At 48.2% G+C, this 19,544-nt stretch overlaps 1 protein-coding gene across 2 annotated transcripts in view; it reads right to left on the reverse strand.

Moving 5' to 3' along the window:
• LOC106578422 (catenin delta-2) overlaps nt 1–19,544 on the reverse strand; it is a 462,724-nt gene that overhangs the window by 304,700 nt on the left and 138,480 nt on the right. For both annotated transcript variants that reach the window (XM_014157181.2, XM_014157182.2), the window contains exon 3: nt 12,866–12,981. In XM_014157181.2, coding sequence (XP_014012656.2) covers nt 12,866–12,981 — 116 coding nt within the window. The remainder of the gene's footprint in view (nt 1–12,865; nt 12,982–19,544) is intronic.

Genomic DNA, 19,544 nt, shown 5'->3' on the forward strand with positions numbered 1-19,544 from the left:
ATAGGGTAAAATAAATGAAAATAAATCAAATCACAATGAGTGCCTATCACTGGGATTGAGCACGCGACCCTCAGAGCAGCAGTTTGCAGCTTACGCCCAGCATCCGCCACCCCAATCCACAATGCCCTAACAACAATGCACTAGCAAAACCCACAATGCCCTAGTTGCCTCTAGTGGACGGGTTGAAGGCATCTCCAGACATCCTGGGTACCTGGACGGATGTCGAAATTTGAAGTGGATTTTGAGCAACCTGGCTGGTCACAACCTATTGTGTGTAACAGTTCAATGTCACACCACTTTTTTCACACGCACAAACACATACACACCTTACCTTGAGCTACGTTAGCGCTTGGAGAGGGCAGTGTGTTGCCGGTCTATCAGTGTTTACTGTAGTTATTGCCTCCGGGCCTGAACTAGGGCTGGGCAGTATACAGTATTTGACTATATACCGGTATTGATGCACAGACCGGTTTGGGTTTTTACTTTACCTTCTATAACGGTATTTCAATATTTGGCTTGTTAAATGTGATACGCCACTTCGCTGTATAAAATTCACAAGCGTTCAATAATTACACTATTAGTTTATGATTATTGTATGATTTTTATTAGGATTCCCAATGGTGACAGCTAGTCTTCCTGGGGTCTGACACATAATAAAACATGCATTACATTTAAAAAAATACTTTACAATTTACATACATTTAGGGCTCTATTCAATCTGCAAATCAGCATTTTGTTTGTGCAACAGTATCTTCTAAATCAGACAGGAATAGGCAAAGCATGAATATGTTAGCTACATAAAGTAAGGGAAAGCATTTAATGTAGACAAAGATTATAGGGTCCCTGGGAAACAATGACCAAGATTTTGGTTCCTACCCTGTCGCAATAACTCCTCCCTTGCTTTCTAATTTGTTGTAATGTCATACAACACTGTATTTAAAGTTTCCACTACTATATTCTAGCTATATCATTTTTATATTCATTCTATTTCCATGATTCCAACAGTTCACCCAAGTGTTTTGATCTAAATAACAAGTCAACATTTCACAATTGCAATATTTGGTTAAAAATAGGGCCTATATTTTTCCCCATATCATGCAGCCCTACGTGGCAGCGTAGCAATTATCTCAAATGAGTTCAGGAAATGCACAATATGTTAAAATATAGTGATATTTTGGCCATATTGCCCAGTCCTAGCCTGAACTTTACAAATACTGTAGGTTAACCCTTTCTCACACACTGATACTCTCTTTCATCACGCTCTTTCCTCACTCACTCTCCCTAGTGTAGAGAGAGCAGGCTGTGTCGGTTCTGTGCTCAACTAAGAGAGGACTGGAGAAGAGGACATTATGCAGTGCAATGTCACTCCTCCATCACTGTCATACACACATATATAAACACACACACACGGTAGCATATGGGTTGGGTCCGTGAACACACCCAAGTCACACCATTGGCTCCGAGACTGTCCAACAACTCTGCAGAGGTGACAGGGACATCCTTCAGTGTGTGTGTGTGTGTGTGTGTGTGTGTGTGTGTGTGTGTGTGTGTGTGTGTGTGTGTGTGTGTGTGTGTGTGTGTGTGTGTGTGCGTGTGTGTGACAGGCACCAGACTGATGTTTGATTTGGCGAGGGATCTGACACGGTACATCCTGATATGATTTAATTATCGAACTTTCGTGCCTGCTGGACGTGTGTGTGTATGTGAGTGTGTGTGTGTCAGCTGAGTCAGTGAATAAATCCCAGTGTTGGCAGTCCATCCAGAGAGCAGAGCGTGTCTTGCATGGTAAGCAGCACCAGCCTCTATGTGGAACTGTACTTATAAAGGCTTTTCCTCACTTAAAATCGGCTTAACAAACTTTAAGTTTTGCATTTGAAACTTGAATGTGTGTGTGTGATGGGATATGTGTGTAGGTAAGCTGACATGTATTCTATGTGTGTTTGTGTGTGAACGCACTATCCTTGATAGTAGGCCTACTGTTCATAATCCATACAGCACAAGGTTCCAGGTCTCAACATACAACCATGAAGGTAATCCATGTCTCTCTACTGAGATGGAACATACTGGCTTCTCTGACTTGATACAGTATCTAATAAGTCCTAACGAAATAACTGGCCTTCTGAGAGGATGTAATTAATGCACACACACACACACACACACACACCTTCATTACTGCGTCGAGGTCATTAGGGGTCAATATTGATCAACAACATTGACTGAAGGGCACACACACAGGAGCATTCACACACACACACACACACACACACACACACACACACACACACACACACACACACACACACACACACACACACACACACACACACACACACACACACACACACACACACACACACACGTCTGCCACTGGATGTACTTAATCACTCAGGTATACACTGCTAGGTTTATAAAATCAGTAATAAAGCCTTTCCTATAGATGGAGTCTTACACACTTTACACTATCCACACATACACAAGCAGAGGGAATGAGGCAGAGAAGAAGGGGAGAGAGTTGGGGGCGGAAGGGATAGAGAGTGTGTGTTGTGTGTGAGAGAGAGAGAGAGAGAGAGAGAAAAAGAGAGAGAAAAAGAGAGAGGGAGATGGAGAGACAGAACGAATGGGGAAAATGAAAAGAGATAAATCAATGAAGCTATTCCGTGGCTGACTCATGGTAATGAAAAGCAATTTATTAGCCCACTCTCTCTCCCTCTGTGTCTCTCTCCCTCCATCTCTCCCTCTCCATTGCTCTCTCCCTCCCCTTTACTTTGGCTGTGACCTGATCCCATTCTCTCCATTAATACCTACACCTTTTCTGTCATCAGATGCTAACGATTGTCAAAAACACGATAAAACACTCATTTAGGGGTCATGTTTGTTTTCGCTCCCTTGTTTTCTACACTTCCCTCTCATTTGCATATAAATCACGGGGTCGTTCCTGCGAGGCCGAAACTCGTGTTGTTACATCTACTGATATGATATACCTGCATGGTTCATATTCACCTGCCATTGGCATTCTCAACCTCTTCCTCTCTCGCTCTCTATCCTGCTCTCTCTTTTTCTGCCTCTCTTCCCATCCTGTCTCTCCCCCTCTCTCTTTATCTCCCTCTTCTTCCTCCCATCCTGTTCTCTCTCTATCAGTTTTGGTCTGGGTGACTAAAGTTTAAACCTAGCTGACAGGGTAAATAGAGGAGAGAGAGAGAGAGACAGAGAGAGAGAGAGAGACAGAGAGAGAGAGAGACACAGAGAGAGAAAGAGAGAGAGTGACAGAGAGAGAGAGAGAAAGAGAGAGAAAGAGAGAGAGAGACAGAGAGAAAGAGAGAGAGACAGAGAGAGAAAGAGAGAGAGACAGAGAGAGACAGAGAGTGACAGAGAGAAAGAGAGAGAAAGAGAGAGAGACAGAGAGAGACAGAGAGAGACAGAGAGAGACAGAGAGAGAGCTTCCCAAGAACCTCACCTACCTCCTCCGGAGCGCTATGCTGGAGATCCTGCCAGGCATTTCTCTCCCAGTGTTCTCTCATCTTTGAGCTGCAGCCCTCTTCATTTCCCTCAGATCACTTGAGGATAGCGTACGTGATAATGCTCATGTCCAGGAGGGCTCTTGCCTGGGCTACGGCGGTGTGGGAGCAACAATCCACCGTTTGCCTCAGATTGGAGGAGTTTGTGGCAGAGGTACGGAAAGTGTTTGATTCTCCATTGTCCGGTAGAGAGGTGGCTCGTAAGCTGCTCCAACTACGTCAGGATTCCCGTAGTGTGGCAGACTACACAGTGGATTTTTGCACGTTGGCGGCTGAGAGTCCCTGGAACCCGGAAGCCCTGTTTGACGCGTTCCTTCACGGGTTGTGGGAGGTGATTAAAGACGAGCTCACAGCCGGGAGCTGCCCCTGGACCTCGACTCCCTCATTGCCTTCACCATCCGGATCGATGGGTGGCTACGGGAACGTAGGAGGGAGAGGGAGTCTGTTCCCTGTCGTCGACACTCATCCTCGATTTCCACCTAGCATCCTCGAATCCCGGAAATCCCCGAAGCCCACATTTCCGAGTGGATCCGATGTCGGCCGAAGTCTCTCGGAGGTCCCTGAGGGCTGTCGAGTCGTCTCCTCCGGAGCCCATGCAACTGGGCAGGGCTAGATTGTCTCCTGCTGAGCGCTTACACAGACTTAACACCCAGAGCTGTTTGTATTGTGGAGCTACGGGACATGTTTTATCTACCTGCCCATTAAAGAACCAGGCTCATTGAGGAGGTACTAGTATGAGTACTCTGGTGAGCCGTACGGGAGTTTCCAATCTTCCATTGCTTGTACCCCTGTCCATGCTACTCTGTTGTGGGGTGACCGATCCAAATCTCTCTGGGTGCTCATAGACTCTGGGGCCGACTAGAGCTTTATGGACACTACCCTTGTGTCGGAGCTGGGAATCCCCACACAACCCCTCTCCATTCCCATGGAAGTAAGAGCATTGGATGGGCACTCTATTGGCAGAGTCACCCACACCACTTGTCCCATTAACCTGAGAGTTTTTGGTAATCACAGTGAGTTTATGCAGTTCCTGGCCATTGAATCCCCTCATGCACCCGTGGTTTTGGGGTTTTCCTGGTTCCAGAGGCACAATCCCCTGATTGACTGGGCTACTGGTTCTATCATGGGTTGGAGCATGTTTTGCCATGGGCATTGCCTGAAGTCGGCGCTGTCTGCCCTGGGATGTCTTCCTGTGTGCTTGGGAAAAGCCCCGGACCTCTCCGCCATTCCCGTGTAGTACCAGGACTTTCAGCAAGGCCCGTGCCACCGCGCTTCCTCCGCATCAGCCGTATGACTGCACCATCTACCTTCTTCCAGGCACTACACCGCCTCAGGGGTGGCTTTATTACCTGTCAGGTCCGGAGACCAAGGAGATGGAGACGTATATTGAGGACTCTCTGGCTGCAGGGGGTATCCATCCTTCTGCCTCCCCCGCCGAAGCAGTGTTCTTCTTTGTGGAGAAGAAGGACAAAACATTGCGTCCGTCTATTGACTACCGGGCCTGAATGACATCACGGTTAAAAACCGTTACACGCTTACACTCAATGCCTCAGACGTCAGAGTGGGGGCCGTTCTGTCCCAGGGTTCGGCCCAAGACCAAAAGCTGCATCCTTGCGCTTTCCTCTCCCATCGTCTCAACCCCACGGAAAGGAATTACGACATGGGTAACCGGGAACTTCTGGCAGTGAAGATGGAGGGGTCGGAACACCCATTCATAGAATGGACGGATCATAAGAACCTGGAATATCTCAGTACCGCCAAGTGCCTCAACTCCAGGCAAGCTCGATGGGCCCTGCTATTCACCTGATTTAACTTCACCATCTCCTACTGCCCGGGATCGAAGAATGTGAAGCCGGATGCGCTGTCACACCTCTATTGCCCCACTGCAACACCATCGGTCCCCGAGACCATCCTCCCTACCTCTTGTCTCACGGCTGCACTCATCTGGGGTATAGAGAACTGGGTCGCCGCCTCAGGCCTGCTATCCTGGCTCACGTCAGACCCTGGCCTTTGTATGACAACACTTTTGGTGGCCCACGTCTCTGTGTTCGTTGCCGTGTGCACCGTGTGCATCCAGAATAAGACTCCACGGCAAGCTCCGGATGGCCTCCTTCAACCACTTCCCTTCTCTCACCGTCCCTGGTCACATATATCCCTGGACTTCGTCACTGGTCTCCCCCCTGTCTGATGGCAACACGGTTATCCTTACCGTGGTGGACCGGTTTTCCAAAACTGCCCACTTCATCCCTCTCCCCAAGCTACCCTCAGCCAAGGAGATGGCCCAGCTCATGGTGCAGCACGTCTTCCAGACCCATGGACTTCCGGTGGGCATGGTCTCCGACCAGGGTCCCCAGTTCTGGAATGCGTTCTGCACGCTCATTGGGTCGTCGGCCAGCCTGTCCTCAGGGTTCCACCCGCAGTCTAATGGCCAGTCGGAGCAAGCCAATCAGGACCTGGAGACGACTCTTCGCTGCCTGGTCTCCACCTAAACCACCACCTGGAGCCAGCAGCTGTGTGGGTAGAGTACGCCTGCAACACCCTCCCTTGCTCGGCCACTGGTCTCTCGCCTTTTGAGTGTTCCCTGGGATATCAGTCCCTGCTCTTCCCGGAGCAAGAGGAAGAGGTCAGCATACCCTCGGCCCAGATGTTCATCTGCCGCTATCACTGTACCTGGAAGAGAGCCCGGTCGGCTCGTCTCAAGACGACATCCAGGTATCGACGACAGGCGGACCGCCACTGAACCCCGGCTCTCTGTTATTGTCTCGAGCAGAGGGTATGGCTGTCCACTCGGGATCTGCCCCTCCGGATAGTGTCCCGCAAACTGTCTCCTGTTTTATCGGCCCTTTCCCCATCTCCAAGATCCTTAGCCCCTCTGCTGTTCGTCTTTCTGTTGCCCCATACCCTCTGTATACATCCTACTTCTCATGTGTCTAAGATTAAACCTATGTCTCACAGCCCTTTGTCTCCTGTTTCCAGGGCCACCCCTCTCCCACGTCTCATAGACGCCAACCGGCGTACACGGTGAGGCGCCTCCTGAAGGTTCGGCCGCAGGGCAGGGGATTCCAGTACCTGGTTGACTGGAAGGGTTATGGTCCGGAGGAGAGGTGCTGGGTCCCCGCTAGGAACATCCTGCACCCAGCCCTCATTGCCGAGTTCCATCGCCGGCATCCCAGTCAACCAGGTATGCGCCCAGGAAGGACACCAGGTGGGGTCCCTAGAGGAGGGGGTACTGTCACACCCTGATCTGTTTAATCTGTCTTTGAGCTTGTCTCCATCCCCCTCCAGGTGTCACCCATCTTCCCATTATCCCCTGTGTATTTATACCTGTGTTCTCTGTTTGTCTGTTGCCAGTTCGTCTTGTCAGGTCTTACCAGCATTCTTTCCCGCCTTCCAGTTTCTCTAGTTCTGTTTCTAGTTTTTCCCGGTTCTGACCATTCTGCCTGCCCTGACCCCGAGCCTGCCTGCCGTCCTGTACCTGCCTGACTCTGACCTGATTACGAACCTCTGCCTGCCCTAACCTCGAGCCTGCTTGCCGTCCTGTACCTGCCAGACTCTGACCTGATGGCGAACCTCTGCCTGCCCTCAACCTGCCCTTTGCCTGCACCGTGTTTCCAATAAATCTTCTGAGAACTGTTCTATTCGCCTCCCGTGTCTGCATCTGGGTCATATCCTGAGTCATGATACTGGGTGTGTCCCGCCACAGATGGCTGGCCAGTGTCCTCAGCCCAGAGAGCCATCTGTGGAGATACCTGAACAACTTTATGAAGCAGAACACTCCTGAGGAGAGACAGGCCGGCACCTCGAGAAGACACACACACATACATTATATCTACACACAACACACACACGCACATTGTCCTGCCTTATCATTCTTTCCAACAAGAAGACCGTGATGGTCCAAAATGATTTCCACTAATATTACAAATGAAACATACTGAGATAATAAAATGGTTTCCTTTTCATCTTCACACATTTCAGTGATTTAGATCTATTTCTGGCCCTAGTCTTTCTGTGAGCTCAGATGAAGGAGTGCGGGATGGTTTCTGACAGAAGGAAGACAGTGTCTGCTTCCCAAATAGCACCCTTTTCTCTATATAGTGCACTACATTTAAATCAGAGCCCTACGGGCCTGGTCAAAAGTATGCACTATGTAGGGAATAGGGTGCCATTTGGGATGTAGTCTGGGAAAGGTTAGAGAAGTCTCCCTGAATACAGCGGAATCTCGGATCAGCCACACACTAACATTACATCTGTTAATATCCAGACTGAGATATTGAGTTGGATGGGTTATAAAGACTCGTCTGCATCTAATAAAATTCTCCTGTCACTCATAGAATACCAGCTGCCAAGCCTCATCTGAGCAGACATGCCAGGGAGACATCAAACAAACACACACAAACACACACACACTGACACCTGCAACACACACATCCACACACACACGCTCACACACATACACATACACATACACATAACCCACACACACACTGTTAGTGATTAGACAAAGCTTAGCAGGGCGAAGCCGTCACATATGGGGAGTAATCACATTATTACACAGGCAGTAGCGCAGACGGCAATCACAATATCGCACAGGCAGCTAGGAGAACGACTGCCAGCTGGGTTTGTCCACAGCCAGGCCTGATGTGTGGATTAGAATCGAGGCTACAAACACACACGCATTCAATGCACACATAGACACACACACACACACACACACACACACACACACACACACACACACACACACACACACACACACACACACACACACACACACACACACACACACACACACACACACATTCAAGCATCTGCATACACACAATACACATGCAAACACACACATACACAATCCTGGAGAGATGACACATACAGGCTCAGTGTTCAACATGAGATTAACTCACAGAATGCAGATCACGCTGAGTCCATAGAACAACATGGACATGCTTCACTCACTAGTTTCTCTGACAGAAGATTGGCTAGCAGTAGGCCAATCAGCTGACTTTACCAATAATTGGTTATGGTGTTATGTCATTGGTCAAAGCTGGTCCCGGGAACCTCCCAAATATTACTGTATCTAAACCAGAGGCATGAGAGTTTGATAAGAACATATTTAAGGTACTTATTTTCCAGTATTTTCCATCCATCCTTCTGCCTTGCCAGCCAGACAGCTGGGAGTTCTGTTCTTACGCAATGAGGACCCCCTGGAGTGGATCTGAATTTATTAGAGTACATCTCTGCTTTTGACATGGGAGCACACAAGGTCTGAGTTTGGAACACACACACACATTCGTATGCATGCACAAACACACTCAACACACACAAACACACACACCAAGAAATGGCAGCAGTTTTACGGGAGCCCAACCAATTGTGCTATTATGTGGGTTTTTTCGTGTTATTTGTAACTTATTTTGTACATAATGTTTCTGCCACCGTATCTTACGGCAGAAAAGAGCTTCTGGATATCAGGACAGCGATCACTCTCCTCGGATTAGACAAAGATTTTTTCTTCAACAAGCAGGACGCATGGGATATACTGCTAACACCCGACAAGGCCAACATCCCCGTTAATGGCAAGAGGAAGAGACGCAGGTACAGAGGACACAGAGCGGGGTGCCTCGTAAGGATCCGCAGAAGGTGAGTGGGAAAGCTGCCGTTACCGTCAATATTACTCGCCAACGTGCAATCATTGGACAATGAATTAGACGAGGTACGATCACGAATATCCTACCAACGGGACATCAAAAACTGTAATATCTTATGTTTCACGGAATCGTGGCTGAATGATGACATGGATATTCAGCTAGCGGGAAATACGCTGCACCGGCAAATGCTGCAGCTGGTGCAGCTAGATTTTGCTCGCCTGAAGTTGAGTATCTTGTGATAAACAATAGCTGAATATCCATGTCACCATTCAGCCACGATTCCGCAGACCACACTATTTGCCAAGAGAGTCTTCTGCCATACTTTTGGTGGCTGTTTATTTACCACCACAGACTGATGCTGGCACTAAGACCGCACTCAGTCAGCTGTATAAGGAAATAATCAAACAGGAAACCGCTCACCCAGAGGCGGCACTCCTAGTGGCCGGAGACTTTAATGCAGGGAAACTTAAATCAGTTCTACCAAATCTCTATCAACATGTTAAATGTGCAACCAGAGGGAAAACAATTCTAGAACACCTGTACTCCACACAGGCTCAGGCCTTCCCGAACAAGTTCGGGATTCCTCCGATGGCATTGTGGAGTACACCACATCAGTCCCTGGCTTTACCAACAAGTGCTTCGAGGACGTCGTCCCCACAGTGACTGTACGTACATACCCCAACCAGAAGCCATGGATTACAGGCAACATTCGCACTGAGCTAAAGGGTAGAGCTGCCGCTTTCAAGGTGCGGGACTCTAACCCGGAAGCGTAAAAGAAATCCTGCTATGCCCTCCGACGAACCATCAAACAGGCAAAACGTCAATACAGGGCTAAGATTGAATCGTACTACACCGGCTCCGACGCTCATCTTATGTGGCAGGGCTTGCAAACTATTACAGACTACAAAGGGAAGCACAGCCATGAGCTGCCCAGTGACACGAGCCTACCAGACGAGCTAAATCACTTCTATGCTCACTTTGAGGCAAGCAACACTGAGGCACGCATGAGAGCAGGCATTTGCTGACCAACTGGCAGGTGTCTTCAAAGACATTTTCAACATGTCCCTGATTGAGTCTGTTATACCAACATGTTTCAAGCAGAGCACCATAGTCCCTGTGCCCAAGAACACTAAGGCAACCTGCTTAAATGACTACAGACCCGTAGCACTCACGTCTGTAGCCATGAAGTGCTTTGAAAGGCTGGTAAGGGCTCACATCAACACCATTATCCCAGAAACCCTAGACCCACTCCAATTTGCACACCGTCCAAACAGATCCACTGATGATGCAACCTGTATTGCACTCCACAATCCACACATGTGAGAATGTTATTCATTGACTACAACTCAGTTTTCAACAGCATAGTACCCTCAGAGCTCATCACTAAGCTAAGGATCCTGGGACTAAACACCTCCCTCTGCAACTGGATCCTGGATTTCCTGACGGGCCGCCCCAGGTTGTGAGGGTAGGTAGCAACACATCTGCCACGCTGATACTCAACACTGGAGCCCCTCAGGGATGCGTGCTCAGTCCCCTCCTGTACTCCCTGTTCACACACGACTCTGTGGCCAGGCACGACTCCAACACCATCATTACGTTTGCAGACGACACAACAGTGGTAGGCCTGATCACCGACAACGATGAGACAGCCTACAGGGAGGAGGCCACACACCTGGCCAGGTGGTGCCAGAATAACAACCTATCCCTCAACGCAACCAAGACTAAGGAGATGATTGTGGACTACAGGAAAAGGAGGACCGAGCACGCCCCTATTCTCATCGACGGGGCTGTAATGGAGCAGGTTGACAGCTTCAAGTTCCTTGGTGTCCACATCACCAACAAACTAGAATGGTCCAAACACACCAAGACAGTCGTGAAGAGGGCACGAGAATGCCTATTCCCCCTCAGGAAACTAAAAAGATTTGGCATGGGTCATCAGATCCTCAAAAGGTTCTACAGCTGCAACATCGAGAGCATCCTGACTGGTTGCATCACTGCCTGGTACGGCAACTGCTCGGCCTCCGACCGCAAGGCACTACAGAGGGTAGTGCGTACGGCCCAGTACATCACTGGGGCTAAGCTGCCTGCCATCCAGGACCTCTACACCAGGCGGTGTCAGAGGAAGGCCCTAAAAATGATCAAATACCCCAGCCACCCTAGTCATAGACTGTTCTCTCTCTGTTTAACATATATGCATAGTCACTTTAAATATACATTCATGTACATACTACCTCAATTAGCCCGACTAACCGGTGCCTGTATATAGCCTCGCTACTGTTATAGCCTCAATACTGTGCATAGCCTCGCTACTGTTATTTTTCACTGTCTTTTTTACTGTTGTTTTTACTTCTGTTGTTTTTATTTCTTTACTTATCTATTGTTCACCTAATACCTTTTTTTTTTTACTTGTAAGTAAGCATTTCACTGTAAGGTCTACACCTGTTGTAGTCGGCACACTTGACAAATAAACTTTGATTTTATTTGTTAACAGTCAGAAGAGTCAAACTTCAACCCTCTCCTATCAAATCAAATCAAATTGTATTTGTCACATGCGCCGAATACAACCCTTACAGTGAAATGCTTACTTACAAGCCCTTAACCAACAATGCAGTTTTAAGAAAATACCTAAAAAAAGGAAGATATAAGAATAACAAATAATGAAAGAGCAGCAGTGAATAACAATAGGGCTATATACAGGGGGTACCGGTACAGAGTCAATGTGCACCGGTATCGGCTCTCCTTCTACCTCTATCTCTGAATAACGTAACGTGTAATAATGTAATGCATCATTCTCTGCATTGTCTACGAAGCAGAGGGAGACACCTGAAGCTGCCACACACACACAGTCTGAATTTAGTACTGCTCTGTTCCACTCTCTCTTGCTCAGAGCTGTTAGCATACAGAAGCTAACTCTCATGCTAATCACATACTGACGTCCTCTCCTCTGCCCCCCTCCTCCCTCCTTCCTTCATTCTCCTACCTCCCTCTTTTCATTATGTGCTCTTTCTCGTCTTCTGAAAACCATTTGCCAATAGTTTTGGCATCCCAAGGTCATACTCATAATTGCCAAACATAATTTAACTGTTTTTGGACAATCTAGGGCCGTGGTTGTACTAATGTACTAATTAATTAACTAATTAACACTGGAACATTAAAGTACGCTCCCATGATGACAGTTAGTGTGGGTGCGCATGCACACACACATGCACAAACACACACACAGGACAAACTAATTATCCTCTCAGCTCATTTTAAGGTGTCCAAGATTCAGAGGGTATCACAGATTAATGTGTCCCCCTGAGAGAATACTTATAAAGAGAGTTCCACCCTGGGAGCTAGCTGGCCATTCTACACACACAACCCTCCTCCCCAACACACACACACACACACACACACACACACACACACACACACACACACACACACACACACACACACACACACACACACACACACACACACACACACACACACACACACATAAACACCCACGCGCACACACACACACGAAAAACGAATTATCCTCTCAGCTCATTTTAAGGTGTCAAAGAGTCAGAGGGTGTCACAGATTAATGTGTCCCCCTGAGAGAATACGTATAAAGAGAGTTCCACCCTGGGAGCTAGCTGGCCATTCTACACACACAACCCCCCTATCCCAACACACTCACACACACCACACACACACACAGACAGGTGTGTTACCTGATGCTGCTCATACTTCCACCAGTCTCAGAGCCCAGCTTGCATCTCTCCAACTGGGTGGCTACAATCTGTCTTTCTGCCTCCAGCTCACGGGTCAGTCTCTCAAACTGCAGCTCCTACAGGGGAGAGAGATAGGGAGAGATACACACACATGAAAACCTCTAAAACCTTTTTTGTGGGGGGTGGGGGGTTCTACTAAGCTAACATATGGAATTGTTTTATGGTCATACCATGGATCATTTAGCTATTTCATTTAGAGTTTTAGGACCCCTGTATGTATAAAAAAATTAGTTCAAATTAATTGATCAAATGTTACATTTGGCCTTTACAACTCTAGCCCATAGAAACACATTGAATAACACATTCATAAATGGCCAAAAAAAGACAGTAAAAAAAAAGAATTAAGGTTTTGAAGTGTCTTTCCTATATCTAGGAGATATAAGAAAACTCAGGAAATATTTATGTTTTTTGGACACATATTTAACCCTGTTTTTTGTTGGCACAAAAACCTCCATACTTACATTAATTTGTATGGGTTACCTTTAGGTCATAGAGCAAATCTAAGAACACCATCGTGTTTGTGGGAGTCTCCCCTTTCCATAGTGGGGTCATATTCATTTGTAGCCCATACAGTTTGGACACTACAGACAGAAGTTGGCACCTCGGCGGTACCAACTTCAGACGAGTCCCGTGGGGCTTTTGGAGGTCGTAGAGCAAAACAGAGAATACCATCAGGTTCGTACGTGTCTCATCCTTCCATAGAGTGGTCATATTAGTTAGTAGCCAAACAGTGTGGACACTACAGACGTTTTTGTGAGAAGACCAATTTTCATGAAGTCTCCTGGTCTGACAAACAGCGCTGTAGCTCTGTCACTTTCCACCGCAGATGCGGAAGGCCGACATAGGCAGATGGATTGAGAGACAGCCCATGCAAAAAACAGATATCTCTGGCTTAAACTGACGGATTTTGATGAGGATTTTGTTATTATTTTAATTAGATTGACACACGGGTGCGTCAATAGACTCTTAATTATTAATACACAGATCCAGCACCCAGTACTACACACAGATAGACACATACCATAGCTCACAGGTCATTCTCAACAATGTAAGGGCTTTTCTACTGGGAAAGTCTTCAAGGGGAGTATTGCGTCCGAATATGTGTGCGGGTGTGCCTGTGCATGTGTGTGGATTGCAGCAGCTGATGCATTAGGTGGTTAAGTGGCTTAATGGTGGTTCTTCATATCAGTCTCCAAAGCCATCATCTACAACCCAGACTGATGAGGCTCACAGAGGAGACCGACCTGTGTGTGTGTGTATTTGGTTTAATCACGGCCAGAAGCGGATCGATAGTACACTGATCTCTACGCCTGTGAAAGGGTTTGTGCGTATGTGTGTGTATATGTGTGAAATAGATTTTTGAAAGCCATTTGGGCGGGTGAATGAGTTGATCCCCAGCCACAATCTGAAATCTCACCCCCACCCCAAATCCTTTCTCTTCCTCCCGACCCCAACACATCAGCCCAGTACACCCCCAGCTCAAATCCCTATCCTCCACTACCCCTCATCTCCTCTCCCTAGTCCTTTCACCACCTCTTCTCTGCTTTCCTCTCTACAGCTCTGCTCTCTCATCCCTCTATTCTCTCTCCTGTCTTTCCACCATTCCTCACCTCCCCTCTACTTTCCTCTGTTCCTCACCTTTCTCCTTTCCTTACTCGAGACAGAGACAGAGAGAAAGCTCAAACTACAAGCAAAAACAAAGCTCAAAATGCAAACAGACCAGAGATAAACGATTATTCCAAATCTTAACTCTACTACCATCTAAGATGAACATCAGTCAGGAAAAGCGTCAAACTAAAAGCACTTGACCCCCCCCCCCCAAAAAAAAAACATTCCCTCAAATCTCAGACCCAAGCAACGTCCTTAGCCTAGATTTATCAGCACATGCACCATAGGCATGAGTTTAGAATAGTCCTCTGTGAACTGCGCGACCCTGCCTTCACGTCTGTGTGTGAGTTTGTATGTGTGTGTGCGTGCGTGCACACGAAAGAGAACAGGTTTGAATTCCAACACACTTTTTGAGTAACGTAAGGGTGTGTGTCTACCAGACCTGAATAGAACAGCAGAACAACTAGCCACAAAGGTCACTACAGCATCAGTAGAATCCCCCAGAAACAGGGTCTTACATCGCTCATCAGCCCAGTAACTCGTCCAACACGCACACGCTCACGTGCACACGTACATGCACGGATGCACCAAACAGACACACACACATACAAGTTCACAGCTTTTTCACAGCAAAAGGAGCAGAGAAGTGGTTGGAAATGGTAAGTGCATTTGGGGTGAAATGACAGTTAAATGTGTTTGAGATGAAGACTAAATTGTCAACGTTTCTGTTTATAAACCTAAATCTGGTGTCCCTGTGCGTGGTAATAGAGTCCTTTAATGAGTCCTATTTCCCATTCAGGACAGAGTCCCCCTGGTGTTAGGTCATCAGAGTAAAGTGGTCAATCTGCAGCTAATAACAGACGGTTTTGGGACAGAGAGAGAGTGTGTGAGGCCATTAAAATGATAAGTGACCTTCTGCTTTAAAGCTGCCCTAATCAGAGCGAGAGAGAGACATGGATGAGAGAGAGAGAGAGAGGGAATGAAAGGGGACTTGCTCTCATGCATAAAAAACACTGTCAATGAGATCATTTCCTCTTCTTCCTCTCCTCCACTCTTCCTCTGCTCCCTCCACTGTCTTCTTGTGTGTAGTTATATAGGTTTCAAGCCCTTGACCACTTGAATTAGGTGAGCTAGATCAGGGCCAGCTCAAAATTGTGAAATGTCTGGGGGTCCCCGAGGAGAGGTTTGAAAACCACGAAAAGACTATCCGTAGTCACTTTGAGGATTTGTTTTGCTTCATGTTAAGTTCATGTCTGTTACTGAAGAATTTACGAGTCTTTATCATAGGAGTTGAGTGACATGAAGACCCCTCCATAGAAGCTGTGTGTATTGTGTGTCTGAGTTAGTGTAGTGTACTGTTACCAGCCCTGGGGCATGTAGGACAAGGAGACGATTAGAGTTTTCTCTCTCTCTCTCTCTCTCTCTCTCTCTCTCTCTCTCTCTCTCTCTCTCTCTCTCTCTCTCATAAGTGTTTTGATCCTGCAGGATTGTCTCATGGCCCATCTGCTGTTGCCTCACCTGAGAGGGTATGGTCTCCAACTGACACACACACACACACACACACACACACACACACACACACACACACACACACACACACACACACACACACACACACACACAGTGCACCTGTATCGCTGCGGAGAACCTACACACACCTGTGTTATTGTTCTCTCCTGACTGCAGGATTCAGTTAACATTTCTTTGTTCAATACATACATATCCTCTGCCATTGGAAACTTTTTTTTCTAAAAGTGTGGTCTTCTATGTTTCCTAACAACTAGAGAGAACAGAGGAAGGAGGAAGAGGTGGAGAGAGAGAATACACAGACGGTGAGAGATAGTGAGGTAGGGAAGGAGGGATGGAAGGATGGAGGGATAGAGGTAAAGAGGGATGGAGAGTGGGAGCAAGGGGAATGGTACTGTAGACATCAATGCTGTGTAATACTCGATACCACATAATGAGTGTCGGTCTTGTCTCTGTGTAGGATACAGTTGTACTCCGTCTTGACTCGGTCTCGGACAGTGAGGACATGTAATTTCTTCCGGAGACCGGCAGAGTAAAAAACAAAATTATCAGCTAGGTAGGAAAGACGTTTCAACGTATGATATCTACCAGTAAATGCTAACTAAGGCAGTAATGGGTGTGTAAACTATGTATTGAAAAAGGTAAGTCAGCAGGTGGTGTAGACATGGATGGGCCTGAATGAACAGAGGCCCACCAACTGGGGAGCCAGGCCCTGACAGGCCCACCCAATCAGATTGATATGGTTTATTATTGTTGTGGACTTAGACCATCACATTTTTATTTTTAAAAAGTGTGATTTTGAGAGTCAAAATTACAGCGTTTTAACTACTTTGCATATATGAAACAAAAAAACTATCATAATATCAGTCAAAAATATCAAATTCCCAGTTTATGCTACAAAACCAACCTCATAAGGGGTTTTAAAAATGTATTATATTTGACTCAATGTTCCGTGACGTACACTAAGGCATTGTTGGCAGAATAGATGGATGCAGTTCAATGCATGATTAATATAATTCACCAATACATTTCTTGGTATCAGGTTGTAAATCACAGCTGGCAAGCACAATGATCACAAGTCAGTCATAACGTGGCTAATAGGCTAGCTCATCTATTTATGTAGCAAGCTAAAAACACAGACCCTAATATTAGCTTGATAGCTAGCTAGCTGCTAGGAGGATGTCATGTCATTGGAGGAGTGACCGACTGACTGACTTTTTCCCCTCATATTGTTTTTCGGTGGCTATACACAGCTAGAGATACAGGTGTCATTTGGTTAGCTAGCAAGAACTCCAAATTCAGAGCACTCTCGTCTGATTGTGCCTGAGCCCAGAACAACTGATGAATTTACGAACGTGCAACACCTGCTGAATATGTCCGGTGTCAGTAAACATATGCAAAAAAAATTATAGTTTGTCAAGAATGCTCTAGATAACATGTAAATAGACTAACCAGCTCTGCTACAGCGAGTAAAATGGTCAGAGTGAGGTGTTCTCTCATTTGTGTCTGGAAGTAGCTAGCTAGCAAGCAAGCCATCTTTAGCCAGTTAGCCTTTGTGCTGGGCTGGGACAAGCATGCATTGGCAGGCAAGCTGCAGAAGGACAAGGAGGCTACAATTCCCCATCTTTTATCAGTGCAAATTTGACAGCCAACGAGCTGAAAAAGTTTCAGAGGGTTTATCTGATGGTCCTTCAATAGATATTAGCTCATCTTGCTCTGGCTAGCACTAGTTGTTGATCTTGTTGTCGTTGATGTGCATAACTGAGGGAGAGAGAGCTGTCACGTCCTGACCAGCAGATGGAGCTGTTGTAGTAGTTTGGGGGTCAGGACGTGGCAGTCTTGTGTGTGTGTTTGAATGTTCTGTGTGTCTTGTGACTCCTGATCAGGAACAGCTGGGGATCGTTGTTCCTGATTGGGAGTCATATATGTAGGAGTATGTTTGTCACTGGGGTTTGTGGGTGGTTGTTTTTGCACTGCGTTTATAGCCTGTAGAACTGTCACTGTTGTCACCTTTTTTGTGTTGTTAAGTGGATGCTTTACTCCTTATTTTTAATTAAAGATGAGCATTCACATACCTGCTGCGCCTTGGTCCATTTATGAAGACAGCCGTTACAGAACCACCCACCAAAGGACCAAGCAGCAGAAGAGGGGGAAGCCACTGGAGAGAAAAATGGACGAATGGACTTGGGAACAGATCCTGGACGGAGAGGGACCATGGACTCAGGCTGGGGATTATCGCCTCCCGCAGTGGGAGATTGAAGCGGCGAGAGCGGAGAGGCGCTATTACGAGGAGAGAGAGCGCAACGAGCGTGAGAGGCACCCCCAATACATTTTTTTGGGGGGGCACACGTGTAGCTTGGCCAGGCCAGGGAAGAGCCGTAAGCCAGCTACCCGTGACTACAGGGAGGTGCATATGAGGTGGAGGGCGCCATGTTACGCTGTGGTACGCACCATCTCGCCTATACGGACACACAGCCCAGTTCGCCCAGTACCAGCGCCCCGCAGGTGCCAGGGCAAGGGGAGCATCGAGCCGGAAGGGGTGATGCCAACCCTGCACTCAAGACCGCCAGTGCGCCCTTTCGGTCCGGTGTTTCCCGCTAGACGCACTAGCATGGAGGTGCGTGTCTCCAGGCTGGCACGTCCAATACCAGCCCCACGCATCAGGAGTCTAGTGTGTCAGCCCAGCCTCGCCAGTCAACAGTCACCAGAGCTGCCCGCCAGTCAACAGTCACCAGAGCTGCCCGCCAGTCAACAGTCACCAGAGCTGCCCGCCAGTCAACAGTCACCAGAGCTGCCCGCCAGTCAACAGTCACCAGATTGCCCTGAACTGCAAGAGTCGCCAGACTGCCCTGAACTGCCAGAGTGGCCAGACTGCCCTGAACTGCCAGAGTGGCCAGACTGCCCTGAACTGCCAGAGTGGCCAGACTGCCCTGAACTGCCAGAGTGGCCAGACTGCCCTGAACTGCCAGAGTGGCCAGACTGCCCTGAACTGCCAGAGTGGCCAGACTGCCCTGAACTGCCAGAGTGGCCAGACTGCCCTGATCCAGCCGAGGAGACTGCCCTGGTCCAGCCCGAGTGGCCAGACTGCCCTCCGGTCCAGCCCGAGTGGCCAGACTGCCCTCCGGTCCAGCCCGAGTGGCCAGACTGCCCTCCGGTCCAGCCCGAGTGGCCAGACTGCCCTCCGGTCCAGCCCGAGTGGCCAGACTGCCCTCCGGTCCAGCCCGAGTGGCCAGACTGCCCTCCGGTCCAGCCCGAGTGGCCAGACTGCCCTCCGGTCCAGCCCGAGTGGCCAGACTGCCCTCCGGTCCAGGCCGAGTGGCCAGACTGCCCTCCGGTCCAGGCCGAGTGGCCAGACTGCCCTCCGGTCCAGGCCGAGTGGCCCTCCTGCCCCCCGGCCCAGCCCGAGTGGCCCTCCTGCCCCCCGGCCCAGCCCGAGTGGCCCTCCTGCCCCCCGGCCCAGCCCGAGTGGCCCTCCTGCCCCCCG

Source organism: Salmo salar, chromosome ssa19 (genome assembly GCF_905237065.1).
Source record: "Salmo salar chromosome ssa19, Ssal_v3.1, whole genome shotgun sequence".
NCBI lineage: Eukaryota > Metazoa > Chordata > Actinopteri > Salmoniformes > Salmonidae > Salmo > Salmo salar.